The 27,068-nt window shown below is 40.7% G+C and overlaps 1 protein-coding gene across 7 annotated transcripts in view; it reads left to right on the forward strand.

Annotated features, from left to right (window-relative positions):
* Positions 1-1,759: 1,759 nt before the first annotated feature.
* The window catches only part of TEX33 (testis expressed 33), a 39,480-nt gene continuing 14,171 nt past the window's right edge, over positions 1,760-27,068 (forward strand). For 6 of the 7 annotated variants that reach the window (XM_031940871.1, XM_012550649.2, XM_031940872.1 and 3 more), the window contains exons 1-5: positions 3,589-3,719; positions 5,890-6,057; positions 23,793-23,835; positions 24,892-25,385; positions 25,852-25,996. In XM_031940871.1, the coding sequence (XP_031796731.1) occupies positions 6,028-6,057; positions 23,793-23,835; positions 24,892-25,385; positions 25,852-25,996 (712 nt within the window). In that variant the 5' untranslated portion in view covers positions 3,589-3,719; positions 5,890-6,027. Of the gene's footprint in view, positions 1,863-3,588; positions 3,720-5,889; positions 6,058-23,792; positions 23,836-24,891; positions 25,386-25,851; positions 25,997-27,068 lie in introns of those variants that run through there. The other variant, XM_003771123.3, reaches the window with a different exon arrangement.

Here is a 27,068-nt window from a genome sequence, read left to right on the forward strand (position 1 = left end):
CATTCAGGATCGGCTACTTTTGTTTTATTTGGCTCCAAAAACAGAATCCAGGGCACTGGATGTTGATTACAGGGAGGGAAGTAAAATTCAAGATTTTATGGGAAGGATTTCCTACTAACTCAGAGCCATCTTAAGGTAGGTACAGGGGTGGGAGGATAGGCTGCCTGGGAAGGTAGTGAGCTACCTGCCACTGAAGTCTTCAAAGAGATGCTTATAATAATTGATGGTCAAAAAGGCCTCTGAGATCCCCTTCACTTCTGAGCTTATTATGATTAGGAATACGCTTGACATAATCTGACCTCCATCATGGGCACACTCATTGTGATTCAAGCGGTTCACAGGGCCTGGTCCTGTCAATTCACCAATATAAGGAAATTCCTCTACCCATCAGGAGGGTGGTGACTTTGTGATTTAAGATACCCTTAGAGCAAGGCTTCTGTGTTTCCTGAACCCCTGGAGCAGGAGGTAAGAGTCAAGCCTATGGAGCCCTTCTCAAAATCATCTTGTAAAAGGCAGAAAATTAAATATATAGCATTGCTAAGGATGCCCATTAAAATAAAGATGCATTTTTCTGCTTCTAAGTTCATGGCTCTCCAAAGGGGACCCTAAGTGTAGAAACTCCACTTTAACGAGCACTTTTTCAGAATCACACAGTCTGTGTTAGAGCCAGAATTTGAACCCAAGTCCCAAGGATGCTTCAGTCATCCCTTCATCTAAAGAATGGCATTTGAGAGCTGGAAAGAGGTGGTGGTATAGAGTATATATAGTGTAGGTGGCTACACTAAGGTTACAGGGTGACTTCTCAGTTCAGTAAATCAGTACCTTCCTCATCCTGAGCATTTGAGGGGTGCCATTGGTGGGGTGCTTAAAAGACCAGCCAGTCTATTCTGGATACTGAAGCTCAGATTTGGGGGAAGCTACCCGTGGGACCCTCGACAAGTCACTTTCTCTGTCAAGGCTGAACCTTCCTTACCTGCTAAATAAAGGGGTTAGACTTCCAAATTCCCCCTTTACATGCTGTGCCTGTGTGATCTGTCCCATGAGCCTTGAGTTTGGCTCATTCATGTTCAATGTGACCATTGGTAAAGTCACTTTTTCTAGATTGAACCTTTCTTACCAGCTAAATAAAGGGGTTAAACTTCCAAGTTCCCCCTTTACATGATATGCCTGTGTGATCTGTCCCATGAGCCTTGAATTTGGCTCAACCATGCTCAAAATTATGATCCATTTGGAGTCCAAGGACCCAAGTTCAAATGTTGTTTTGGAGTAAATCACCTTTCTCCTCCCAGGGCTTAGTTACCTTCCAAGGACACTTCTAATACTGGATCTATGGAAGATTATTGGATTTGGGCCCAGAAGATCTTGAACAATGCGCCATCTCCTACAAACACCTACTATAAAATAAGGGCACACACAGATATATTATATACTATATAATACAGATATACTATAAAATAAGGGTCTTGAACTAAATGACCTCTAAGGTACATCCAGGTCTTATAACCTAGCTCCCTCACTAACCCCAGAATGCTCTCTTACCACACTCAGACTGGCTTATCTCAAACTCTACCCCCTAGACCATTCTTCCACTACAGGACCTCACTGAGGTCCAAGTGGCTTCCCCTCATGGAGCTGCTCCATTCCCTGCTCTCCATCTCCATTCCCTGCTCTCCATCCCTCTGGGTGAGGAGTGAGGAGAGTCAGCCATCCATCCAAGGTAACAGCCCTGGGCATTGTGGTCTCCATGGTAACTACTGACCACAACTCAGAAGGGCTGCTGCTTAGTAACCTCTGGCCTCTTGCCATTATCCCTGTGTGCTCACTGGGACTGGAGCAGAGACCCCGAGGATTTGGAAGACTTTGTAAGTGTAAATATATGAGAGAACTGATTACACAGGTGAGGCAGGGAGGGGGTAGCTCCTCTCCCTGCAGGGGGAGTGGATTTGGGCCTTCACTGCAAAGGGATTATTCAACTTGCTGAAATTTCCCACCTCTCTCTGGGAATTCTCTCTTAGAGAAAATGAGAAGAGGAGGAGAAAGGAGCCCTTCTCTCTAGGTAGAATGAACTGTCTCAGAAAGTTATATTCCCTGATGCTGAAGACTTCCGAGGGAAAGAAGGATGCTCTTGAGGGGATTTCTGAATATGGACAGGGCTGTACCTGTTAATCAGGTGGTGAACCATGAACAACTGGGCATACTGGAGGTGATACAGAGGGATTCACCCAACCAGGGATTGGGTGGACAACATCTCTCTTAGGCTACATCTGGATGGTGTAGTCTGCTTGGAAAAGCACAGGAGCACCTGAGTTCTCACATCATTTGCTGTGTGACCTTTCATAGGATGTCAGAAACCATCTAATCTAACTTCATTTTACAGAAGGGGAAATTGAGGTCCAGAGAAAAAAAAGGCATTTGTCCAAATCAATATAGGTAGTTGATTCCAAAGCTAGAATTTGAACCTCTGAGAACAAAGAACTGTTTCCCTGAGAATCAGCTGAGTTTATATCCCAGAGTATCAGCTTCCTCAATTGTAAAATGGAATGGCTGCTCTGGATGACCCAAGCCCCTTTTCTTCCATCTTTTAACTCTTTGGTCAAAAGTTGACCACATCTTCTGATTCCCCTATTCAGGAGAATATTGGAGGGCCCTCAGTCTGAAAGACTCCAGGTTACTTTTTCCCTGCCTATAAGATGGGAATCAGCGATTTAGTTTAAGGTAGGGAAACTTAATAGCGGTCCAAACCCCTGGATTTTACATTGAGGAAGGAAGTACCTGCTGGCTTTTATGACCTTGGGCAAGGCATGTAACTTCCAAGATTTCAATCTTAAGTCTAAAAGTGGTAGGGTAAGTGCTTTAGTGGGAAAGGTTGTCAGAGTGGAAGTTCCCTACCCAAATGAAGCTATGGAAAAGTTTTCTCTCCTCCTTCCCCCACCCCCTCCCAAGTAGGGCTGGATTAGATGATTCTTAATCATAGATATTATAGGAGTCATGACTTTTGCTCTCTAGAGGCTTAAGGACGCTGACAAAGCATAAAAAGACCCCGGATTAGTTTTTCCAAGTTTATTTTGCCTTACCCCACTGACCCCAAGGATAGTAGTCACAGAAATCCAAATAAGTGTTTACCACTCACATTTTGAAGTGATCTTAAGAGTCCCTGGAGAGGAAAAAAGAATTCTTATTCTACTTAAAGTAGAAAACCAGCTGAGCTATCTAAGTCAGAAGGGACCAAAATGAAGAGCATCAATCGGTATCAATAGAAACCCATGCTTTGAGGCAGGGTCTGGGAGGAAGGTTCAAGCTACAGAAATTCAATTTTACCATTTTCAGTGATTTGGTGGTGGTTTCCAGGGGAACTGGGAGATGTCAGCACTAAGTAATATTCCCATCAGGACCTGGAGGGCACATCTAGATCTCAATCCTTAGTGAAAAATGGCTCCGGTGAAGCTTCAAACATCTAATCCAATCCAGAAAGTATGCTGAGTGACCAGATCCCCTGGGGTACAAAGACCAAAATGAGATAGATGGTTTGGGTGAAGGTGTTAACCTGTGCTGAAAGGAGTTAAGGATGAAGTCACAGATATGGTCCCTATCACATTGCACCAATCATTGTGCTGTGGGATTATCTAACATGATGGGCCCAGGGAGGAGGGACACTGTAACCACTTCCTTTCCATCAAGAAGCACCTCTGCTTGAGACCCACATAAGGCTCCCTCAGAAGGTAGGTTCAGCTCAGGGGGGGACAGGGGTAGAAATCCTTAACTCTACTGAAAAGATATACTAGGTTCTCTTTTCTCACACTCAACTCATAAACCCCACTACCATCAGCCCAGATCTTTCAGTAATAAATTAAAGCTTAGGTTTTGGCTCATGTCTATGTTTCTAAAAGATGGGAAGTACTAGAATAGTACTTACTGTACAATTATAAATCAAGCGTAGGACAGATATTTATTTCTTCCACTCAAAACAAATACTAAAGGCTACAAAAGCTTATGCAGGGACATAAATAATTGGTTAGAGGGGTGATACTCTAACCCCATCAGAACATAAAGCAGATTGTGGGACCACAGAATGCGTGTGGCCGTTTTTTTTTTTATGCTTTCTAAGCAACTACTGGTCATGAGCCTACTGGCTGGTAATCTTTTCTTAGGAAGACATTTTCCTGGCATAAACAAGAGTGACATTTTTAAAAAATTATTTTGCTCTCAAGGATTACATTCTACTTTGGGAGAGAATTCTGGCTATGTGACATCACTTCTCTGGACCTCAGTCTACCTCATTTCTAAAATAGATTACACTAGATAGTCCCTGAGGTATCCCTTCCAGCTCTAAACCTACCAATTTATGTTCTATAAAATGAGGGAAGAGTCACAGTCTCTTGTTATTTCCCTAGTAGGATGTAAGCTCCCTGAGGACAGGGATTTTTTTATTTTGGTATTCCCAATGCTTCGTACATTGCTTTTTCATCAACATACATTCATTAGGCACCTATTAAATTGTCCAACTAAACTGAATCTTAATTCTCCAGACTCCAACATGTTTCTCACTGCAGTTCATGTTCAGAGCCTTGGTTTCTCCATTTGTAAAAAGAATCAAAATCCTTAAACCATTTACCACCCACTTGCCAAGAAGAAAAGTACTTCATTAACCTGGAAATACTTTACAGTGGTCCTCAAAGTGTAGTCCAAAGAATTGTTGGGGTCTCCGAAACCCTTTCAGAGGGTCTACAAATTCAAAATCATTTTTTATTTCTAATATAGTAAATAGCTATAAAAATAACCCATGTGGACAAAAACTCTTTGAACAGATCCTCAATAGTTTTTTTTTTTTTTTTTTTTTTTAAACAACATGAAGATACTGAGAACAAAAGTTTGAGAACCACTGTTTTAGGAGAACTTATTCTTGTCTCAGCAGCATGCATGGGTTTCCCCCACTTCACCCCTATAGATTCCCTGGTTAACTGAAGATGGAGAGGACATGCCCTAAGGATGGTGTGTACTTAGCCAACTTGAAAGCCAGAAGGGTAACAGAATGCAAACACAGAAGGGTAACAAAGGGTAAAAGCTCCCCCTCACAACCTCGACCTCCCCTAAGAGTGGGACTAGATAATGTTCTCAATCTCCCCTAAGAGTGGGACTAGATAATTATGGAGCAGATGATTGGACCAAGCAGTTATAGGATCTTAAAGGGAGAGAGTATAAGTGTATCAAATTTGTCAGTGTAGTAGGGAAGGGGATAATGAAAGGGAATCCAGTCATGGAAGAGTCACACCTCTCATTATGGAAAATGAAAATCGGCAGAAACATCGGGGCTGGAGGAATCTGTTTTTAAGAATGCAACAGAACATTGAACATCTAGAAAAATCGGGAGGTATATGGTCGTCCTTGTCATGAGGGAGATCCAGGAGGAAATTATTCCAGGAAGAAACTTCCCAATTCTCAAATTCTCCAAGATTATAAATTGTTAAGATGAGCACTCACATTATTAAGTGTTTCCTCTTTGGGACTTTTTCAATTCCAATGAAATCACAAGACCAGTTCCATCCTGTTCTATTCTGGTTACATCTATAATTAATAAGTATATATTAAGCACCAACTATGTAGTAGATGCTATACCTGATGCTGAAGGTGTCGTGGGAGATAGATATACAATGTATGGTTTGCTTTGGACCTTGAACTTTAAGATTGATTCCTATGCAATCTGGGACAAGTGCTTCCAGGGGAAAGGCCTCAGTTTCCTTGTCTGTAAAATGAGAGAGTTGGACTTGATCTGTCTCTAGGATTCCTCCTAGTTTCTTTGAGCCAGGGATATCCAATGAGGACATCCTTGGTCATGGCCAAAGTCAACGGGCCAGAAGGGAAGACTACCAGGAATTCTTTCTCATTCCTCAGAGACTTGTGTGCAGATGGGAGCCCTCAGCCTCAGGGAGACCAGAGAACGAGAGGGACAAGGAGAAGAAGATTGAGTTGGAGGTGTCTGCCTCTCCTGGGTGAGCCTGGGGAAGAGTCTTCTCAGATCAGTCCACAATAATGGGGGAGAAGGTCCCTGAACCAATGAAGGTGAGTGATTTCTGCCTATTCTTCATTCCCCAGACTTCTTCTTATCAGGGCTACTCTAATGAAGTCGTGTAATCTGGTTAGATTTGAGGTGGCTGGACAGCACACTGTCCCACCCCCCCACACACACTCAGGCTATGGGGAATGTTAAGAATTTGTAGTGACCTTGAATGATGGGAATTGCACTATTTGAACTTGACCTTAAAAGCTACAAGTTTCCAGGATGTATCATTATTCCTCCATGCTACAATCCAGTAGCCTACTTTCAGATGCTTTGACCCAGTGCCCTGTAGACTTTGCTTTCTTCCTCATCTCTTCCTCTAGGATCCCTAACACCCTCCAGAGATCAGCTCAGACAATAATAGTTCTTCCCAGAAGCCCTAACTCTTACCTCACCTCACCTCAAAATTAATTTATGTAAATCATACATTATTTTCCTGTGCTTGTGTTGCTTTCTTTCCAATAAAACGTTAGTTTTTTAAGGGCAGGAGCTAGCTTATTTTTGTCTTTGTATGATCTATATCCATTACAGAGTCTGGCATAGAGTGGGCAGTTGTTAAATCTTTTTTTTTTTTATTGGATCTGAGCTCCCTGTGAGATATTATCCCTATCAAAATGGATGTGTATTTGGTCTCCAATTTATGTTCTTTCAAAGTTGCTTACGGTTGAGTTGGAGGCACTGAGACTTGACCAGGATGGATCAGGGACAAGGGAGAGGGCTTCCTGACTCAGAGGCAGCTCTCTTATTACCAAGGTCACATCTAATTGCCCAGCTCCACCCACCACAAGACAAGCATACATACATACATTTTAAAAGATGAAGAAACTGGAGTTTTATTTGTTTGTTTATTTTGGTGGTGTTGTTTGAAAGCTGTATGGTTCAAATCCTTTCTGTGACAATTTCTAGCTGTGTGACCTTAGGTAAGGAACTCACCGACTATTGTTAGCCTCAGTTTCCTAGAATGAAAAATGGGAGAGATTGCACTGAGAATACTGAAAAGTCTAGTGCCTAATTTCTACAATTCCTCAGGGGAGAAAATACTCACATACAAGAGGAGTAATCTGCTTGTTGGGTGTGGATCTTTACATTTTTTACAAAGTAAATAAAGCCAGCCCTCTTATTGATGTTTCATTAGGCGGAGTCCATTTAGTGTGGAGATATAAATGGGAGCCAAATACTGACATTTGTAGGAAAAATCTGGGTGGGAACAAAAAAGAGTGAATCCCTGCAAACTATGAACTACATAGGTATAAATCTTTTTCAGATGTTCTAAAGCTTTTTTGTACTGTGAATTGCTTTGTCAAACTAGTGAAGACTTCTGGATTTTTTTAAGTGCATATAATAAAATAGAATAATAACAACAACAAAAAACCCCAATTCTATTGAAATGTTGTTCAATCATTTCAGTGATGTCTGAGTCTTTGTGTGGCCTCATTTGGGGTTTTCTTGGCAAAGATTGATATTGGAGTGCTTTGTCATTTCCTTTTCCAGCTCACTTTAAGAAGCAAGCAAAATTAAACGACTTTACCAAGGGTCAAACATTAAGCATCTGAGGCTGGATTTGAACTCAGATAATCCTAATTCTAAAAAATCTATTCACTGCACCACCTACTTGCCCTTTTATAGTGCAATACAATTGGTTAAAAAATATAAACAAAAGCAGCTTCGGGGACCCCAGATTAAGAACCCCTGTAAATTCTTAGAGCTTCTTTAGAGTAGATTAGTCCATAAATTATGGATTGTAATGTCCATTTGTAAATGTCTAAATGTAATACTCTCCTAGCTTTTCCCCTTTAGCGGGTCTTTCACCAAATAAATTCTCCCTATCAGATTAGTCTCCTAAAGCACATCTGTCATTGTCCTCATTCCAATGGCCCCAAACCTGTCATATTATCTCTTGCCACACCCACACTAAACTCCTTTGCCTAATATCAGGGACATCTGATTGCTGACTCCATCTCACTCCCCTGATTTCTCCTACTTCTCAGTAGTAGTGATCCTTTGGGCGTCTCTACATGGGTCTTGTTTACTAGCACCTTCCACCCCAGAGCTTTGCTTGATTCCTTCATGCCCAGAAGACCTTTTTTTTCTTTACAATGATGACTCCCTTGCATTTCCCACTTCTCCATCAGATCCTCCTTTTTTTTCCCCCTGAGGCAATTGGGGTTTAGTGACTTGCCCCAGGGTCACACAGCTAGGAAGTATTGTGTCTGAGGGCAGATTTGAATTCAGGTCCTCCTGACTTCAGGGCTGATGCTCTATCCACTGTACCACCTAGCTCCCCCCACCATCATATCCTCAATGATTCTATGACTGAATGTTGAGGTCCTTCCATCTCTAAATATGATATGTATTCACTCATGGCCTTATTTCCTTTATCATAACCTTGCAAAAGTAAATACCATAATGGATGTGAAAATGCTTTTAAAATAATAGGTTTGCTTTTTTCAAAAGCAGCACACAAATCTTCTCGAATCATAGTGTCAATTATGGCCGATTTCCATTGCCCGTGGCCTTTGAAAATGCCATCCTTCTCAAATCCAAAGATCTCTTTCCTTGGTAGAAAAAGCAGGGCAGGGAGGAAATTGAGTAATTCTGTCACCCTTGAGAATCATCCAAATCCCTCCAAGAAGCAGCAAAACAATGTCTTCTTTGACCTTCCTCTTTTCCCTTTTTCTTCTCAGTTTTCATTTGTTCTAATCTCTTGAGCTCCAAGGATTAATGTCACAGGCTCCCCCTTTCCCCATTACCACTTCTAATCATAAAATTAGAGCAGCAAAGGGCTCTGAAGACATCCAGAATAACCCATTTCTCTCCACAATCTGCCCGGAAGAGGAAGAGCTTTGCCTAAGATTACAGAGGTGATAAATAGCACCACAGAGAGTGGAATCCAAAAATTCTCAGCTCCCCTGAAGCCTGACAAGTTATTGGAGTTGGAGCTCTCTCTTTGTATCTCTCATCACATGAACAGATCACACTGTTTATGGCAAGTCTCGGCCGCCCATTTTCTTGCCCAGTTTAGAGGATTTGTCAACCAGGCAGCCTTTGGTCAGCCAAGCAGTGTTCTTCAGGGTTGGCCAAGCAGCCAACAGATGGACGTGGAACAGCTACTAAAATGCTATAGAACTTCTGAGGGGGTTAATATTTTAATTTTTTATTGCATCAATATCACCTTTCTTTCTTTTTTTTTTTTAATTAAAGCTTTTTATTTTCAAAATATATTCACGGATAATTTTCAACATTCACCCTTACAAAATCTTGCTTCACCTTCATTTTCAAATGCATCTGTTCTCCCTCTCCTTAATCAATGCTTCAGATCAAAGAATTAAAAAGAAAACAAACAACGAAGTTGGTTTTGGTACTAACTAGAAACTAACCAGGTCTGATAGTATATGCAAAATACTCGACCCAAATTTCCTCACTTCTGCCTCAATGGAACAGAAACATATTGTTTTTTCTCAAGTTGTTCTTGATAATCACTAATGATGAGCATGACAATTGGGCAATAAATTTTTAGGAGTAGATTCTCAGTTTGAGATATGGCTGGATATGGGATTATTTTACAAATCACAAGTCTTGTTATGGGATGATGTTAGCTCAGCTGCACCCAAAGTGTGGGGATTAGGATGCAGAAGACAGGTCAGTCTCTGACCACAGGCCAGCGGTAATTAGGCAAGGGAATGACCCCAACAGAAATGATAACCAATAAAGATCATTGAACCCTCATTTTCCTCTTCCCCCACAGACTCTGTTATTTATAGGGTCTTATAGGATCATCAGTTGTATCTGGGAGGGACCTTATAGGTCACCTAGGCTGACAACCTCTCTTATTTTACAAAGGAATGAACTGAGGTCAAAAGAGAAAGGATAAGTGATTTCTCCAAGATTACATAGGCAGTAAGCAACAGAATTGGAATCCTTGCCCTCTACCCCACCCAAATCAGAGTCTTCTCCATTCACCACCTGACCCCCTCCACAGTAATGCTGATGAGGTCTGGTGGACATTAGCTGAGAAAACCTGAATCACTGTAAACCTACCCTGAAGCAAGCCTGGAAGATCACTGATAGTATTATAATTGCACTGCCCAAGCCTTTTCCTTGCTAAAGATGGACTTATCCTGCTCTTAGAAGCCTAATAAAATCTTTGTCCTTGATTTGGAGAAAATCTTAAGTTTATGACATCAGCCTATAACCCTAATACATCTTTGGAGTATCATCCCTGTACCCCATCATTTTGCTGACCTACTCTGGGAAATCTGTATGCTATAATCTCAATAGTACCCCCCACACCCTTATTCAAAATTAAATGCTGTGGAGGTCTAACAACCAGACTTGTCCCTGCAAAGATGTGAGAAGGTAGGTACTTTTCCCAAGATGCTTTGCTGACATGGGTGGCTATGAAGCCCCCAAGACAGTAATGTCCAACTCAAATAGAAAACTGACCATAAGAATACTTCAGGTGAATATTGACTGGAAACCAAAAATGAACATGATCTGTGTTTTATTGTATTTTTATTTATTTTGTCATTGTAATCTATTTCTTGCCAACTGGAGTGTTGCTGATTTCATGTAGTTGACGTCTGTGATCTAGTCCATCCTCATTTTTACAGATGAGGAAACTGAGGCCCAAGGAATTACATGTACTAGCCAAAGACACAGAGAGAATAAGTGACAGTGAGGATTCAAACTGAGATTCCACGACTCCAAGTTTGGAGCTCTTTTCATTGTACTTTTTGAAACTAAATTAGAAAGCAATTAGCATAGAAGAAAGTAATCTGAACTCAAAGTTAAGAAATTTGGATTTAAGTGCTCCTTTTCCCACTTAAGTAGTTGTAGACCTCAAGCAAATTACCTAATGTCTCTGAAACAGAATCATTTCCATGAAATAAGCCTAGTGAATTGGAGTGGCTCCTCTAAGGGACATTGGAGGGTGGTTTGGAGGTGGCTGAATATCTCCAGATTTAGAGGTTCAGAGATTATCAATATGCCTGCTTTCTTCTCAATGGGAACATCCAGGGGATTCAAAGCATGGATTTGAGAGGGAGAGTCCTAATCCTTCTTCCTAAACCACCTTCTGCCTAGGACAGAGCTCTGGATTTGTGGGGTATTAAGTGTATGTTATGGATGACAAGCAAAGGAGCATCTGATTCCAAGGCTTATTTGGGCTGGGATTGATTGCTTCCTATCCAAGTTTCTCTTGACTGAATACCAGAAAAAATGTAGTGATCATGAACACTGCTGTACTTATGGTGGGTTGATAGTAGCAAGATTCAGAAGATCAGGGAATCATGGATAAACCTCAAAGGTTTAGTCCCATTCCTTCATTTGCAGTTGGGGAAACTAAGGCCCAGTAACATTAAATGCCTTACTCAAATCACATAAGATATGAATGTCAGGGATGGGTTTTGAACCCAGGCCTTCTGGGTTGTTCTTTCCCCTTGATTTATGACTACATTTTATATGGCAAGTGAGAAGGGGCATGGGATTTCATACACTAAGGGATTTATGATCTTTGCAATGGGATATAGGAAACTTAGGAAATGGTTATATATTTTCAGAAAAGCTACAGTAGGTTGGGGACAACAGGTAGACAAACAAGACCCAGTCTCCAAATGTAGGGATTCTTCTACCCCATCTGTCATCCCGGACTCTGCAGCCTTCATTCTATAGTATGGTGAGTCCTCGTAGGACTGGAAGATGAGTGGGCTCATCAATTTCAGTTCATTTCATATTTGGGGTAGCTCAGACCTTGGGGAGGATAAGGGATTTGCCAAAGTCATATAAGTAAAATATAACCAAGATTTGAACACCAGTTCTTCTGATGGGAATTTTTTTCTCTATTCTAATTTCATTTATTTAATATTTCCTCAGTTACACTAAAAACAATTTGTTTTTTAAGATTTTTTTGAATTCTAGGTTCTCTCTATCTCCACCCACATAAAACATTTTCATAAAAGTCAAGTTGTGAAAGAAAACAGAGATCTCCCACCCTAATAAAATAAAAATCCTTGAGAAAAATTAAGTTAGAAATAAAAAGAGAAATAGAGAATGCTTCAATCTGTATTAAGACTTGATCAATTCCTTCTCTGGGTTGGATAGGATTTTTAACCTGATGTGAATTCTTCAAACTCTTCCCATGTCAAGAAATGCTAAAATGATGTTCATCCTGGTAACTTAGTTTCCCAGACTGTCTTATTACCATTGTTAAGGCAATCATGATATGCCCAGACTACCTTGTTTTCCCAGAATATCTTTAAGATTGTCTCAATATCAATATACTTCCTTTATCACCCCAAATCTTCCCTGGTACTTCCTTTCCTGAGAAACCCTCAAAGTTATATTTCACCAAAAAAAGATGTGCTTATGATAAAGATCTTTGCCAAGTCCTTTTCAAGACTTATCCTACTATGGGATATTCTCTCTTTCCTCATGGTGTCTTCCCTTGAATGGCATCTTTCTCCTTACTATAGCTAACTCTGGTAGGCTAAATTCATAGAGGAATGTAGCCCATTAAGCAGTCAGTGGCTTACTCACACCTCATGGCATATTCCTTTAATGGCTTCTTCTAACTCCCTTTCCTTAATAACTCTATTGCTCTCCCAAATTTATATCATATTTACCATTCCTAGTGTCCATTTTACCTCTTCATTTTGTCTGTAATTTCTCTTAAATCAAGGTACCTTTTGGCAAGGAGAAAGTTCTTGTGAATTCATCACATCCCTTGTGCCTTGTATTTCTTTCTTTCTTCCTCTCTTCCTTCCTCCCTTCCTCCCTCATTCCTCTCTTCCTTCCTCCCTTCCTCTCTCATTCCCCTCTTTCTTCCTCCCTTCCTCTCTCCTCTTTCTTCCTCCCTTCCTCTCTCCTCTTTCTTCCTCCCTTCCTCTCTTTCTCTCTCTCCTTCCTTCCTTTGCCAGACAATTGGCATTAAGTAACTTACCCAGGGTCATACAGTAAGTATTAAGTGTCTAAAATTAGATTTAAACTTGGGTCTTCCTGACTTCAGGGTCAGTGCTCTACATTGTAACATCTAGTTTCCCTGCATCTTGTATTTAGAACTAGTAATTGCTACCCCAATTTTATAGTTTCTGATCCCAAAAATGACTATTCTATATATTATATGAGGAATTCTTAATCTGGGGTCTTGAAATTGGTGGTTGATCTTTTAAATATTTTGATAATTATATTTAAACAATTTTTTTTTACAGTCCTCTGTATTTTGTTTTATTCATTTAAAAATAGTATTGAGAGAAGCAATCTGTCGTTTTCCCCGGATTGCCAGATCCATGACACACAAAAAAGTTAAGATTCCCACCATGTGCTCCCCCTATTTTGGGTGGCTTGGAGTTGTCTGTGGTCACAGTAGACATGGTTGCCAAGACGTTTCAAGGCTGAAACCAAAATAGCTGGTTGAGAGAGACAGACTGAAGATGAATATGGGGGAAAAGTTTCCTAGCACTTGGACCTGCCCCAAAATGGTAGGGGACAACTCAGGAAGTGGTGTAATGAACATCCCAACACTGAACGTCTTTAAATGAAGGTTGAATAATGATTTGTTAGAGAACTATTGTAGAGGAGACTCTTGATCTTTACAACAAATCTCAAAGGGAGTTAGCCAAGGCTTGTGTATGGTCATGAAGACTAGTGAGATTGATATCATTATTTGAAGACTCCACTAGGGGGAGTGGTGATATCCACTTATCTTGGCAGATATTAGCCCTGACATCAAAGATCTGGTTTCTTTCTTTTTATTTTTTATTAAAGCTTTTTATTTTCAAAACAGATAGATAGATAGATACTTTCAACATTTACTCTTGCAAAACTTTGTGTTCCAAAAATTTTCCCTCCCTTCTCCCCACCCCTCTTCTAGATGGCAAGTATCCAATATATGTTAAACAGTGCAATTCTTCTATCTGTATTTTCACAATGATCTTGCTGCACAAGAAAAATCAGACCAAAAAGGAAAAAAATTGAGAAAATAAAATGCATGTAAACAACAAAAAGAGTAAAATACTATGCCGTGATCCACACTCAGTTCCCACAATCCTTTCTCTGGGTGCAGATGGCTCTCTTCATCACAAAACCATTGGAACTGGTCTTGAATTACCTTATTGTTGAAAAGAGCCACGTCCATCAGAATTGATCATTGTATAATCTTGTTGTTGCCGCGTACATGATCTCCTCGTTCTGCTCACTTCACTCAGCATCAGTTCATGTAAGTCTCTCCAGGTCCCTCTGGAATCATCTTGCTGGTCATTTCTTAGAAAACAATAATATTCCATAACTTATTCGGCCATTCTCCAACTGATGGGCACCCACTCGATTTCCAGTTCCTTGTTACTACAAAAAGGGCCGCCACAAACATTTTTGCCTTTATGATCTCTTTGGGAAACAGGCCCAGTAGAAACACTGATGGATCAAAGAGTATGCACAGTTTGATACCCATAATGGGCATAGTTCCATTTTGCTCTCTAGAATGGTTGAATCAGTTCACAACTTTATCAATAATGTATCAGTGTCCCAGTTTTCCCACATTCCCTCCAATATTCGTCGTTAACTTTTTCTGTCATCTTAGCCAATCTGAGAGGTGTATGGTGGTAGCTCAGGGTTGTCTTACTTAGCATTTCTCTGATCAGTAGTAAGTTGGAGCACTTTTTCATGTGACTAGAAATGGTTTAAATTTCTTCATCTGAAAATTGTCTGTTCATATCCTTTGATCATTTATCAATTGGAGAATGGCTTGAATTCTTATAAATGTGAGTCAATTCTCTTTATATTTTAGGAATGAGGCCTTTATCAAATCCTTTGAATGTAAAAAAAAAATGTTCCCAGTTTATTACTTCCCTTCTAATCTTGAATACATTGGTTTTGTTCGTACTAAAACTTGTTAACTTGATATAATCAAAACTAACCATAATGTACCCCGGTTCTTCTTTGGCCACAAATTCATTACTTCTGCAAAGATCTGAGAGGTAAACTATCCTTTGTCCTTCTCATTTGCTTATAACATCACTCTTTATGTTTAAATCATGAATCCATATTGAGTTTATTTTAGTATATAGGGTGTTACATGTGGATCACAATTTCAATGTGTAATAAGTCCATTCTGTCACACTTTTTGCCTGAAAGATATAAATTGGATTTGATATGTCTTTGCTTGGAGAGGAAGAAAAAGAAGGGTTTTCCCCCCAGAAAGTTGAGGAGAAGGGAATTCCAACATTAGTCTGAGTGAGAGTTTTATGTTTAAACCTAGCTCTTTGTTGTCACCTCCAAAGAATAAGAAATATACCAAACAGAGCAGAAGAACAATCACAATAGCAGTTAGGAAAAGAACTCATTGCAAGAAAAACCTGGAAAAACTCCCAAAGCAACAAAACAACAACAGAAAAAAAAAAAAAAAAGAATAAGCAAGCAATGAGTATACAATATAGAGTAAAACAAATGATGGGGAATCCTAAAATAGTAGATTCTCAAAACCAGAGAGAGAGAGAGAGAGAGAGAGAGGAGAGGAGGGAGAGAGAGAGAGGAGGAGAGAGAGAGAGAGAGAGAGAGAGAGAGAGAGAGAGGAAATAGAGAGAGGAGAGAGAGGGGAGAGAGGGAAGAGAGAGAGAGGAGAGGAGAGGAGAGGAGAGAGAAGAGAGAGAGGATTTAGAACTCAAAATTGTAGAGGTAGAAGAAGAAAAAAAAGATTAGAATCAAATCAAAAGACTGCAGGATTAGAATAACTGGACTTTCTACAAGTCATAACTAAATTTTGAAGACATTTGAAAGGTTTTCTTTCAGAAAAACAAATTAAAATCCTCAATATCCCATTTCAGGAAATAATACAAAAACACTGCCCAGAGGCACTGGAAATGGAGGGCAAAGAACAGATTGCTAGAATTCCCAGAATTCATCATCTCACTCAGAAACATGTACAGTGCCAGAATCTCAACATTAAACAAATCTTGCAATCAGCAAGGAAGAAGCTCTCTACATACCAGAGACAAAGAGCCCAAATTTCACAAAGCTATTCCTTATCTCCCAAAAAATAAAAGGAAGAATTGGAATGTTATTTTAAAAAGCAAAGGAAGTTAGTGCTTGCTGCTGCAAAGTTGAACTTAATTAGCAATTTAAAGTCTTGGTTTTCAGTAAAGGGGGGAATTTGAATCATCTTCATTGAAGAAACATGAGCAGTCCATTTGACAAAGAAATCACCAAAGAAAAGAAAGTTCAGAAAAGCAAATAAGCTCTCATACATGACCCAAACCAAACAAATATTTGTGTTTACACACTTTAAAAGATTGGGCAAGACAATTTAGTTTGAACGCTGTGAATACGGTCTTTGTGTGATTGAAAGAAAGGGGAAAAAAATCCAAAAGAACATTCACTAGGGTGGGAGAAGAGAGGAACAAAGACAAGAGAGATAGACTGATACAGAGGAACAGAGACAGACAGATAGACTGATAGACAGAGACAGACAAACAGAGTTAGGCAGAGAGACAGAGACATAGGAGGAGGGGGAAGGGAGTGAGAGTAACAGAGACAGACAGAGATAGACTGACAGAGACAGACAGATAGAGATAGGTAGGCAGAGAGACAGATACGGGAGGAGAGGGAGGAAGGGGGGAGGGAGGAAGGAGAAAGGGAGAGGGAGAGAGACACATGGCAGGAGATGAGGAAGAAAGAGAGACAGAGGGGGGGAAAGAGAGAGAGACACAGACGGGGGAGAGAGACACACACAGACAGAGTGGGGGAGAGAGACACACACACAGACAGAGGGGAGAGAGAGAGAGAGAGACACACACACACAGACAGAGGGGGAGAGAGAGAGACACACACACAGACAGAGGGGAGAGAGAGAGAGACACACACACACAGACAGAGGGGAGAGAGAGAGACACACACACAGACAGAGGGGAGAGAGAGACACAGACAGACAGAGGGGGAGAGAGAGAGACACACACACACACAGACAGAGGGGAGAGAGAGAGACACACACACAGACAGAGGGGAGAGAGAGACAGACAGACAGAGGGGGAGAGAGAGACACAGACAGAGAGGGAGAGAGAGACACAGACAGACAGAGGGGGAGAGAGAAACACAGACAGACAGAGGGGGAGAGAGACACAGACAGACAGAGGGAGAGAGAGACACAGACAGAGGGAGAGAGACAGACAGAGGAAGAGAGAGAAACAGACAGACAGGGAGGACAGGAGGAGGAGAGGGAAGGGAGAGAGGGAGAAAGGGGTAAGAAAGGAGGGAGGCAGGGAGGAAGGGACACACAAACACACACACACACACAGATGTTACTTGAAGTAAAGGAAAAAGAATAGGAGAACTGAATAGTTTTTAAAAATGTCACAAGTAAAATTCTCTCAAGAAAAGGGGGCTGAGATAGAGGAAGGGGGAAGAATCAGAAAGACATTTATATAGAGCCCAGCTTCTTAAATTGTGATTTGTGACCTCATAAGGGGTCACGTAACTGAACGTGGGGGTTGCAAAATTATGATTATTAGGGAATGCTTGGTTTGTGTGCCTATTAACATGTAAAGATAGTCTTCAACATTCATTTTTATACGACTTTGAATTCCAAATTTTTCTCCCTCCCTCCTTCCCTCTCTTCCCTCTTCCCTATCCAAGACAGCAAGTAATGTGATATAGATAACATATGTATCTCATGTTAGATATATTTGCAAATTAGTTATGTTATGAAAGAAAAATCAGAAGAAAAGAGAAAAACCATAAGAAAGGGAAAAAAACCAATGAAAATAGAATTTTTGATCTGTAGTGAGTCTCTATATACCTATTTTATATACTTGAGATTGGGTAAAAATTTCTTGGGCAAAAAAAGCCATTCCAAGAGCCATTCTGAGAGCTGTGAAATGGTACCTTAGAGTTGTCTTAATTTGCATTTTCCTAATAAATAGTTATTTAGTACTCTATGCCTATAAATTTTTATATGCCTATAAATGGCTTATGAATTAATATTTCTTAGAAGAGGGTAGTGGATTATGAAAATACAAGTCATTCCCCAGTTGATAGTCAAAGGATATGAACAATTTTCTGATAAATTAAGGGTGGGGAAAGTTTATGAAGGCCTGATGTAGAGGATAAAGAAAAGGGGAGACAAAACAACTCCCCCTCTCAAAGTCTTGGATTGGGGATCATCAAAAGAAAAAAAGAATATCCACTGACTACAGAATTATCCAAAATGAAGGAGGAGAAGAAAAGACAAAAAAAAAAAAAAAAAGCCATTAGGTCAAAGGAAGGTAAAAGTCATTGAAGGAAGAAGAAAGGGGAAGGGGAAAGATTTAGAATCACATTATTTGTTGCAGCAAGAAGAGGAAGGATGCAAGGCTGATGCTTTCTTAGAAGCCTAATGTTGTGTGAGGATGAAAGGGAGAACATGTGTGGGCAAAGCCCATGGAGGAAGATCAAAGTCTTAAGAGAAAGAAGGAAGGCTAAAAGGGACATTTGAAGCTATTTAATCTGACTTCCTTATTTGAAAATTGAGGAAACCGATTCCAAGAAAAGTTAAATTGTCCAGGGTTCTATGGATGACAAGTGATAAATCTGGACTCAGATTCTCTGGGCCTACACTTAGTATAATCTACACTATATACCATGTTGGGAGCTTGATGGATTGTATTAATATTTTTTTCCTCAATAGTGTTTTATTTTTCTAAGTACACACAAAGATAGTTTTCAACATTAATTTTTGTAAGACTTTTGTGTTCCAATTTTTTTCTCTCTCCTTCCCTCCCTTCTCTCTCCCCTCTCCAAGGCAGCAAGCAATTTGATATAGGTTAAACATGTACACATTTTAAACACCTTTCCATATTTGTCTTGTTTTATAAGAAAAGTCATATCAAAAAGAAAAAAAGAAAACCGAAGAAGCAAACAAAAAAAGTGAAAATACTATGCTTTGATCCATATTCAGTCTCCCTAATTCTTTCTCTGTATGTAGATGTCACTTTCCATCCCAAGGCTAATGGAATTGTCTTGGATCATCCCATTACTAAAAAAAGTTTATCATAATTGATTATTACATAATCTTGCTGTTATTGTGTATAAAGTTCTGTTTCACTCACTTCACTCAACATCAACTCATTTAAAGTCTTTCCAGGCTTTCCTGAAATCTGCCTGCTCATCATTTCTTTTGTTTTGTTTTTTGCCAAAGCAATTGGGGTTAAGTGACTTGCCCCCAGGGTCACACAGCTAGGAATTAAGTGTCTTAGATCAGATTTGAACTCAGGTCCTCCTGACCTCAAGGCTGGTGCTTTATCCATTGTACCAACTAGCTGCCCTTATAGAATGCTCATCATTCCTTATAGAATATCCTATTCAGCCATTCCCCAACTGATGGGCATCCACTCATTTTCCAATAACTTGTCACCACAAAAAGAGCTGCTGCAAACATTTTTGCACATGTGGGTCCTTTTCCCTTTTTTATGATCTCTTGGGCATACAGACTCAGGAGGGAGGCTGCTGCATCAAAGAGTGTGCAGAGTTTGATAGCTTTTTGGACATAGTTCCAAATTGTTCTTTAGAATGATTGGATCATTTTACAACTCTACCAAAAATGCATTAGTGTCCCATTTTCCCACATCCCTTTCAACATTTATCATTATCTTTTCTTGTCATCTTGGCCATTCTGAGAGCTGTGAAGTGGTACTTTAGAGTTACCTTAATTTGCATTTTCCTAATAGTTATTTAGAGTATTTTTATATGCCTATAATATATATAAATATACTCCTCTAAATAGCTTATGAATATTTCTTAGAAAAGAGCAGTGGATTTTGAAAATACAAGTCATTCCCTAGTTGATCGTCAAAAGATGTGAACAATTTTCAGATAAATTAAATAATTATGTTATATGAATGTAACGGAATATTATTGTTCTAAAAGAAATGAACAGGCTGATTTCAGAAAAGCCTGGGAAAACTTACATGAACTGATGCTGAGTGAAGTGAGCAGAACCAGGAGAACAGGGTACACAACAGCAGCAAGATTGTGTGATGAGCAACTATGGTAGACTTAGCTCTTCTCAGCAATTCAGTGATAGAAGGCAATTCTAATTAGCTTTGGATGGAAAATATTCACATTCAAAGAGAGAATTATGGAGACTGAATGAGGATCAAAGCAATACTGTTTCACCTTTTTTTTTCCTTATGGTTTTCCCCCTTTATTCCGATTTTTCTCTCCCAATATGACTCATATGGAAATATTTTTTAAAATAAATGTACATGTGTAACTTCAAAAAATTAATTTTTTTTTTTAAAGAAAAGGATAGTGGAGCTTACTTTGAAATAAAAGTTGATGTGATAAGCAGGTGGAAAAGAGAAATCTGAAGTATACTGTTACGTGGGGGAAAAGAGGCTGAAAGAGAAGGAGACACAGAGAAATAGGAGGGAGAGAAGTAGATTCAGAGGCAGAGAAAGAGAGCAGAGATACATAGACACAGACACCGAAACAGAAAGAGGAGAGAAAATTGGGGGGGAGGAAGAGAAGGAGGAAGAAAGGGTAGAATCAAACAAATGGACTTGAGCTTAATAGCAGGAAGATGAGAATAGAGTCTGACTGAAATCTACTATAAGTGTATCTGTTGAGACCTGGTTGAAAGAGGGAAAAATGAAATAGAAAAGTAGTAGCTTGTGGTGCTTAGAGAACTGGGTTAAAACTCAGGAAGGACCTGGATTTGGATCCTACCTCAGAAACATACTGTCTGATATTGAGCAAGTCACTTTATTCTTCTAGGTCTCAGTTTCTTTATTTGTAAATTGAGAGAATTGACCCAGATGTTCTCTGAGGTCTCTTCCAGGCCCAGATCTAGGGTCAAAGGAATGGAGAGAAGAAACATTCTGGCTAAACTTCTCATATTCTGCTCTTGTCACATCATATCATTGAAGGAAGAACCTAAGCTTCTGAACCATGAAGCATGTAGACAGGATGATTAGAGAGCTAGAAACTGTTCTACTTGATAATCCATTAAAAGACTTAATTTTAATCTGGAGAAGAGGAAATTTAGGGGGACAAAGTTGTTTTTGTTCAGACCTGACTGTCAGATGAAGCGGGATTAGACCCTTTTCTCTTGTTTCCAGAAGTCAGAATGAGTGAGTGGAGGTTACAGAGGCAGTGAAAAACTTTTTAAGATTCCCAAATATCCCAAAGCAGAAAGGGCTGCCCAGGAGGTATAGTCCTATTAGATTATAGGCAGCATCCCTTTTGCAAGCTCTATGACCAGATACATGTTCAATTGATTTGATTTGACTGGATGGACCTCTTCACGGTATTCTGTTCTGATATTGCTTGGGCTAGGAGGGGGGAGAGAGGGGGGAGAGAGGGGAGGAAGGAAGGAAAAAAAGAAAAAGATAGCACGTAAAAGAAGAAAGGAAAGAAATGCCGAATATAAACTGTAATTTTGTTAGAAAAAGCAATAGTAGTTTGCGGGGTGGGGTGGGAAATTGGGAAAAGCCTCATGAAAAGGCTAATATGGAAACAGGTTTTGCATGTTTTCACATGTATAGTTGATATCATATTGCTTACCTTCTCAGTGGATGGGGAAAGGGCTGGAGGGAAGAAAAGAATTTGACAATCAAAATTAAAAAAATAAATTCAAAAGCCTTGAAGTGGGTGTGGTAAGAGGCCAAAGGATTGTAGTGTGCTCTTTGAATTTTGTTTGAGGTGGAACTAATGCTGTGTATTAACTCACATCAGATTGTGAGCTCTGGGAGATCTTTGTATTCCCTATGCTTAGTACAGTCTGGCATATAGTAGGTGTTTAATAAATGCTTATTGATTGAGTAAAAATAGAAAAGCTTTTTATAAAAAGGAAGCTTTTGAGGTGAGTCTTAAAAAAAGATGAGGGATTTTAAGAGGTAACCATCAGGAGAGGCTACATTCCCAGCATCGGGTTTGGGTGAAAATGTGGGAGTTTCCCTGTCTCACAGTAAATGCTTGCTTCTGAAAATGTCCCTTGCTTGGAGTAGGGTGGGGCAGTGGCTCATTGGTTGGGCTGAGTTTGGCCACCAGGTGGTACTCTAAGGTTGGGCAACAGCCTAGTCTGTTGGAGGAGGAAATGAATCTGAAACCTAATACATGCTGCCCAGGACAAAATCAGAGACCTTTAGATCTAGAAGGGAAGACAGAAAACAAGCATAGATTTAGGCACCTACTATGCGCCTAGCTCTGTGCTAAACCAGATGACACAATTATCTCATCTGATACTCACAATGACCATGGATGGTAAATGACTTTAGAAATCTTTTGGTCCAAATCCCTATTTTTAAGAAGAAACAAAGTGCAACAAAGCCCAAAGTTAATCTGGTCCAAGATCTTACAGATAATCAGTCAATGGTCAAACATGAGCTGCTAATTCCAAGTCCAGATACTACAGGAAACAGGCTCTTGTAAAGAAAATTTGAGAAGAGGTCTGGGTCTCTACAAAGGAACCAGTTGAGACAGTGGTTAGTAGCGGGACTTTCCACACAAAGGTGGTGGGAGACAAAAAAATGAGCTTCCTTAAATCCCATAAAACTCCACCGTGTTGGGGATGCAACCGGTTTGGTCTCATTAGGAATCTTTGAGTCTTGGGTTTTTTAAACTGAATTAAGAGTCCCAAGGTCAAAAGCCAGGCTAGGAGGCCTCTGTCTGGATTCTGCTCTGGGACTCTCACCTTTCCTTTCTTCATAAGCCTTCCTCGTTAACACTGAACCTTGAAAAGGGTATTTCTCGGTCACCTCATGCTAACTCCTCCTTTCTACAATTTAGGAATAGAAAAGGGATAGTTTTCTCTTTCACAGTTGATTCTGACATGTTCCTCCCATTGTTCTTACCCAGCTAAACTTTGTTAGAAAGTTAATCAATGTTGAAGTCCAAACTTCAGGGGAGGAAATGTTGGCCCAAGCTAAAGATGTTAGGGTACGGGGGCAAAGGGTACGGTGTCATCTCTGAAAGAATTTGGCTCAATTCATCTCCAAATCAAGCAAGGGCATTTTAGGAATATTTATTTGTGGTCAGGGGTGATGCGGCCGAGGGGAGACAGGCAATGTAGCAGGAGGTGGTGAGGGATTATATATAATGAGAAGGGAAAGAAAGGAAAAATAGGAGAAATGGGCAGAGAGAGAAAATTGGCTATTCAAGGGAAAAGTCCCATTGTGTGTGTGTGTGTGTATGTGTGTGTAAGAAAGAGAGAGAGAGAGGAGGGAGGGATGAAGGGGGAGAGAGAGAGACAGAGACAGAGAGAGGAGGAGAGACAGACAGAAAGAGACAAGATATAGATAAAGTAGAGAGACACACACACAGAGGATTAAATGGGGCTGGGAGCTAAGATTCCAAGATGTGAATCTCCGAGGCAATACTTAACTAATTAAATAGCTACAGGTATCTTACTTCCCTTTTCTCATCTGTAAAATGGGAAGTAACAATATTTACATAGAAATGTCATGAAGTGTTGGAGAAACTTTAAGGGAAGGGAGCAAGTTTTCCGCGTACTGGCTAAGCTCTTTACAAATATTGTCTTACTTAATTTCCACAGTGACCCTTGGGAGAGGTAAGTGCTATTATTCTCCTCACTTTCTACAGCCGAGTCAGACAGAGACCAAATAACTTGCCCAGAGAGTCAAATGGGGTCAAAAGTGTCTAAGGCTAGATTTAAACTTTGGTCCTCCTGACTCTAGACTTTTTTCCACTCCTTCCAATTGCTATAGAAGTGTGGGTTCTTTGTACCAATTTGTCATTTTCTTGTTGTCCTTGACAGGATTTGAATCTGGATGTAAAGGACACAGGAAAAGGAGGAGCAGGTAAGATGGTATAGGCAAGAGGAAAGGTGTAGACAAGCAGCAGATTCTTGCTGTGAGAGATGGGGATGTTGCAGAAATGGCCTAAACTTGGCCAGATCACTTGAGTCACGGAGCTTAGTGGGTTGTACATACAAAATCCATAATGCCCCTCACCTCACTCAGGCCTTCCTAAAGAGAGGAAAGACTTTGGGACTGGCCAGGAATGGCTTGCTCTAAGATTACAGGGACATTCTGGGATAATTCAGCCTCAAAAACCAAAAGTTTGCTCACTATTATTTCCTAGACAAAGGAACTTGACAAATGAACGGGATGTCCTGGATCATCAAGTCCTTTGATTAGTTCCCTCCCTCCCCATGGATCTAGTTTAATAAGAAAAGTCTAATAGATCTCCCAGAGTCTTTTCTCTTCATCACCCCCTAGTACATAGCTCAAGCCTTGGGTATATAGGATGGTTACTCAATATTGGATCATGTCAGAAGGGATTCAGTGGAAGGTACAACTAGACTAGCCATCAAATCCAGAACCTGCCACTTAATAGTTGAAGTCATCATCCCCTTGTCTGGAATAGAAATAAATCCTTGATTAATACATCAAAAGTTGCAGAAAGGCATATTGGAGGCAGTATAAGGAAAAACTTTGTAGCCCTAATATCAGGTCGTGTAATAAGCTCACTTTCACAGGAAGTCTTCCAGCAAAAGTTGGAAAATCAATTTTTGGTGAGTTTGCAGAATGGGGTCTTAGCCGGGTGCAGGTTGGACTAGATAGCCACTGAGATGTCTACCACTGAGATTCTTACTCTAATTCTTTCTTTCTCCCTTCTCTTTTCCCTTCCTTTCTCTTTTACTCTTCTCCCTTTTCTCTCATTCTTTATTTCGTCTTCTATGTCATTTCTTTTCCTTTCTTTCCCTTCTCTTTTTCCTTCTCTCTTGAATGCCTTTTCTCCTATCTGTTCCTATCTCCTTTTCTCTCTATACCCTATCTTCTCCCCATTTTATATCTTCATCTGCTTGGCTCTCTACTTTTCTGTCTTTGTCCCTACTTCTCAATTACCTATAGGTGTGGCCCATGGGTCCAGGCCTCCAACAAACAACCAGAGGTTGCTCCAGAAAGACAATGGCCGTCAATTCGGGAAAGGATCCAGGACTCCCGCGGACCAATTCCAACCCAAGAATGAATCACCTCCTCCAGGGTCTCCCCCAACAAGAGACAGCAGTACGAAAAGTAGCAGCCGGCTGGGGACAACTCATTCTGGGGAAGCAAGGTTGAGTACTGGGTCATCTGAGGGGAGGGTTAGCCCAAACCAGGAACCAATCACCACCAGGAAAATTTGGTCAAGAGGCTCCTCTAAGTCAAGTAAGATGAGCTCAAAAGAGGAGCTGCATTCTTCCAGTGGAGCAGAGGAGGGCAAGGTGTTCAAGCCCGAAAGGGACAGCAGCCCCATCATTGAGTGCCAGGTTGGTAGGCTTGGCAGAACTCCCAGCTGCATCCCCAACAACATCCGGCACAAGTTTGGGAGCAACACAGTGGATCAGCTGGTGACTGAAGAGCAGGTATGTAGCCCTATGGTGGTACCCTTTGGTCTGGACAGGGTAGAATGGGAGCACTGAGAATCAATGGGGGGGGGGGGGGCAATTAAGGGACCTCTTGTAAAACTTTGGAGCATGAAATGTCAACGTTTAAAGGGACATTCAAGCAGGGAATGACAGAAGTGGGAGGGGTCTTAGAAGAGAGAATGACAGAGCTTAGAGGGTCATTAGAACAGGGAATTTCAAGGCTAGGAGGGAGCTTAGAACAGGGGGTGTCGGGGCTGGGAGGGAGCTTAGAACAGGGCATGTCTGAGCTGGGAGGGACCTTAGAACAGGGGATGTCCAAGCTGGGAGGGAACTTAGAAGAGGTAATGTTAGAGATGGAGGAGGGATCCTCAGAATAGGAAATGTCAGAACAGGAGGAGCCTGAAACTGGAAGCAGTTCCCAGGGAGATGCTGGGTATGACATTCTGAGCTACCTTCTTCCCAGGCTCGAAGGGCCCTATGTGAAGTGATCGAGGGACAGAAGCGGGTGAGCAGCCGTGTGAGCAAGCCTTCTCAGAATTCCATGGAAAACTCACCATTTGCAGATTATTATGAGCTGGGATACAATATGAGATCCAACATATTCCAAGGTCAGAGGGTGGTTATAATTGGGGTAAGAAAAGAAGCAAATGGGGTGAGGGGTGGGGCAAGAGGGAAAAAAAAAAAAAAAAAAGAAAGCCATAGAGTATTCCCTAAAAGTCATCGTCATGGGAATATGGGCTGTGTAAGCACTTTGATCTGTGATCTCCCGAGCCCAGGTTATCATGGATGAGAATGACCAGTGTGACTGAAAGACCACTGACCCCAAAGTGGCTAGACTTACTCTCATTTGCCATCTGCCACTTTCTCATTGTGGGATGTGGGGGAAACCATATCTTTCATCAGCAGTTTCTTTGACTATGTAGTTAGTGATTCTATTAACAATTATTCCCAGAGATTATTTCAAAATGGGTTTGTCAGTCTTTTCCCAGAAAAGACACTCTCAATGTTCACAAACACATCTCAACTCTCCCTTTCCCTGCTTGTCTTACTCATGGTCCAACCCCTATCTAGTGCTCCCCAGTCACTGGTCCAATTGTCCCCTTAAATCACCCCCGATAGCCATACTGAGGCTGTAGAGGGTGGGGTTCTGTGTGGACAAGAAATCCTTAACCTGTCCTTAAAACTCTTTCAGGCCGTTTCCTCATTTGTAAAATTAGGGGATTGGACAAAATGATTCCTCACAGTTCCTTCTGCTTGTAACATTCTATATTCTAATTCCCTCCCCAGCTCTGCATTCATTTTCCTAAGTTCCTTCTAATCTCTGACATTCCCTACTTGAAGGACTCTCCCACTCATCACGTCTATTCTAAAATCTCTTCCAGATCTAACATTTCATGTTCTAAGCTTCCTCTCAGCTCTCACCTTCTCTATTCTAAAATCTCTTTCCAGATTTAACAATTCATGTTCTAAGCTTCCTCCCAGTTCTCACCTTCTCTATTCTGTCTCTCCCAGATCTAACACTCTTATGTTCTGGGGACCCTCCCATCTCTCACCTTCTCTATTCTAAAATCTCTTCCAGATCTAACACTCCATGTTCTAAGTCTCTCCCAGCTCTCACCTTCTCTATTCTGTCTCTCCCAGATCTGACACTCCATGTACTAAGGACCCTCCCAGTTCCGA

This window comes from Sarcophilus harrisii, chromosome 5 (assembly GCF_902635505.1).
Source record: "Sarcophilus harrisii chromosome 5, mSarHar1.11, whole genome shotgun sequence".
In the NCBI taxonomy this organism is placed as follows: Eukaryota; Metazoa; Chordata; class Mammalia; order Dasyuromorphia; family Dasyuridae; genus Sarcophilus; species Sarcophilus harrisii.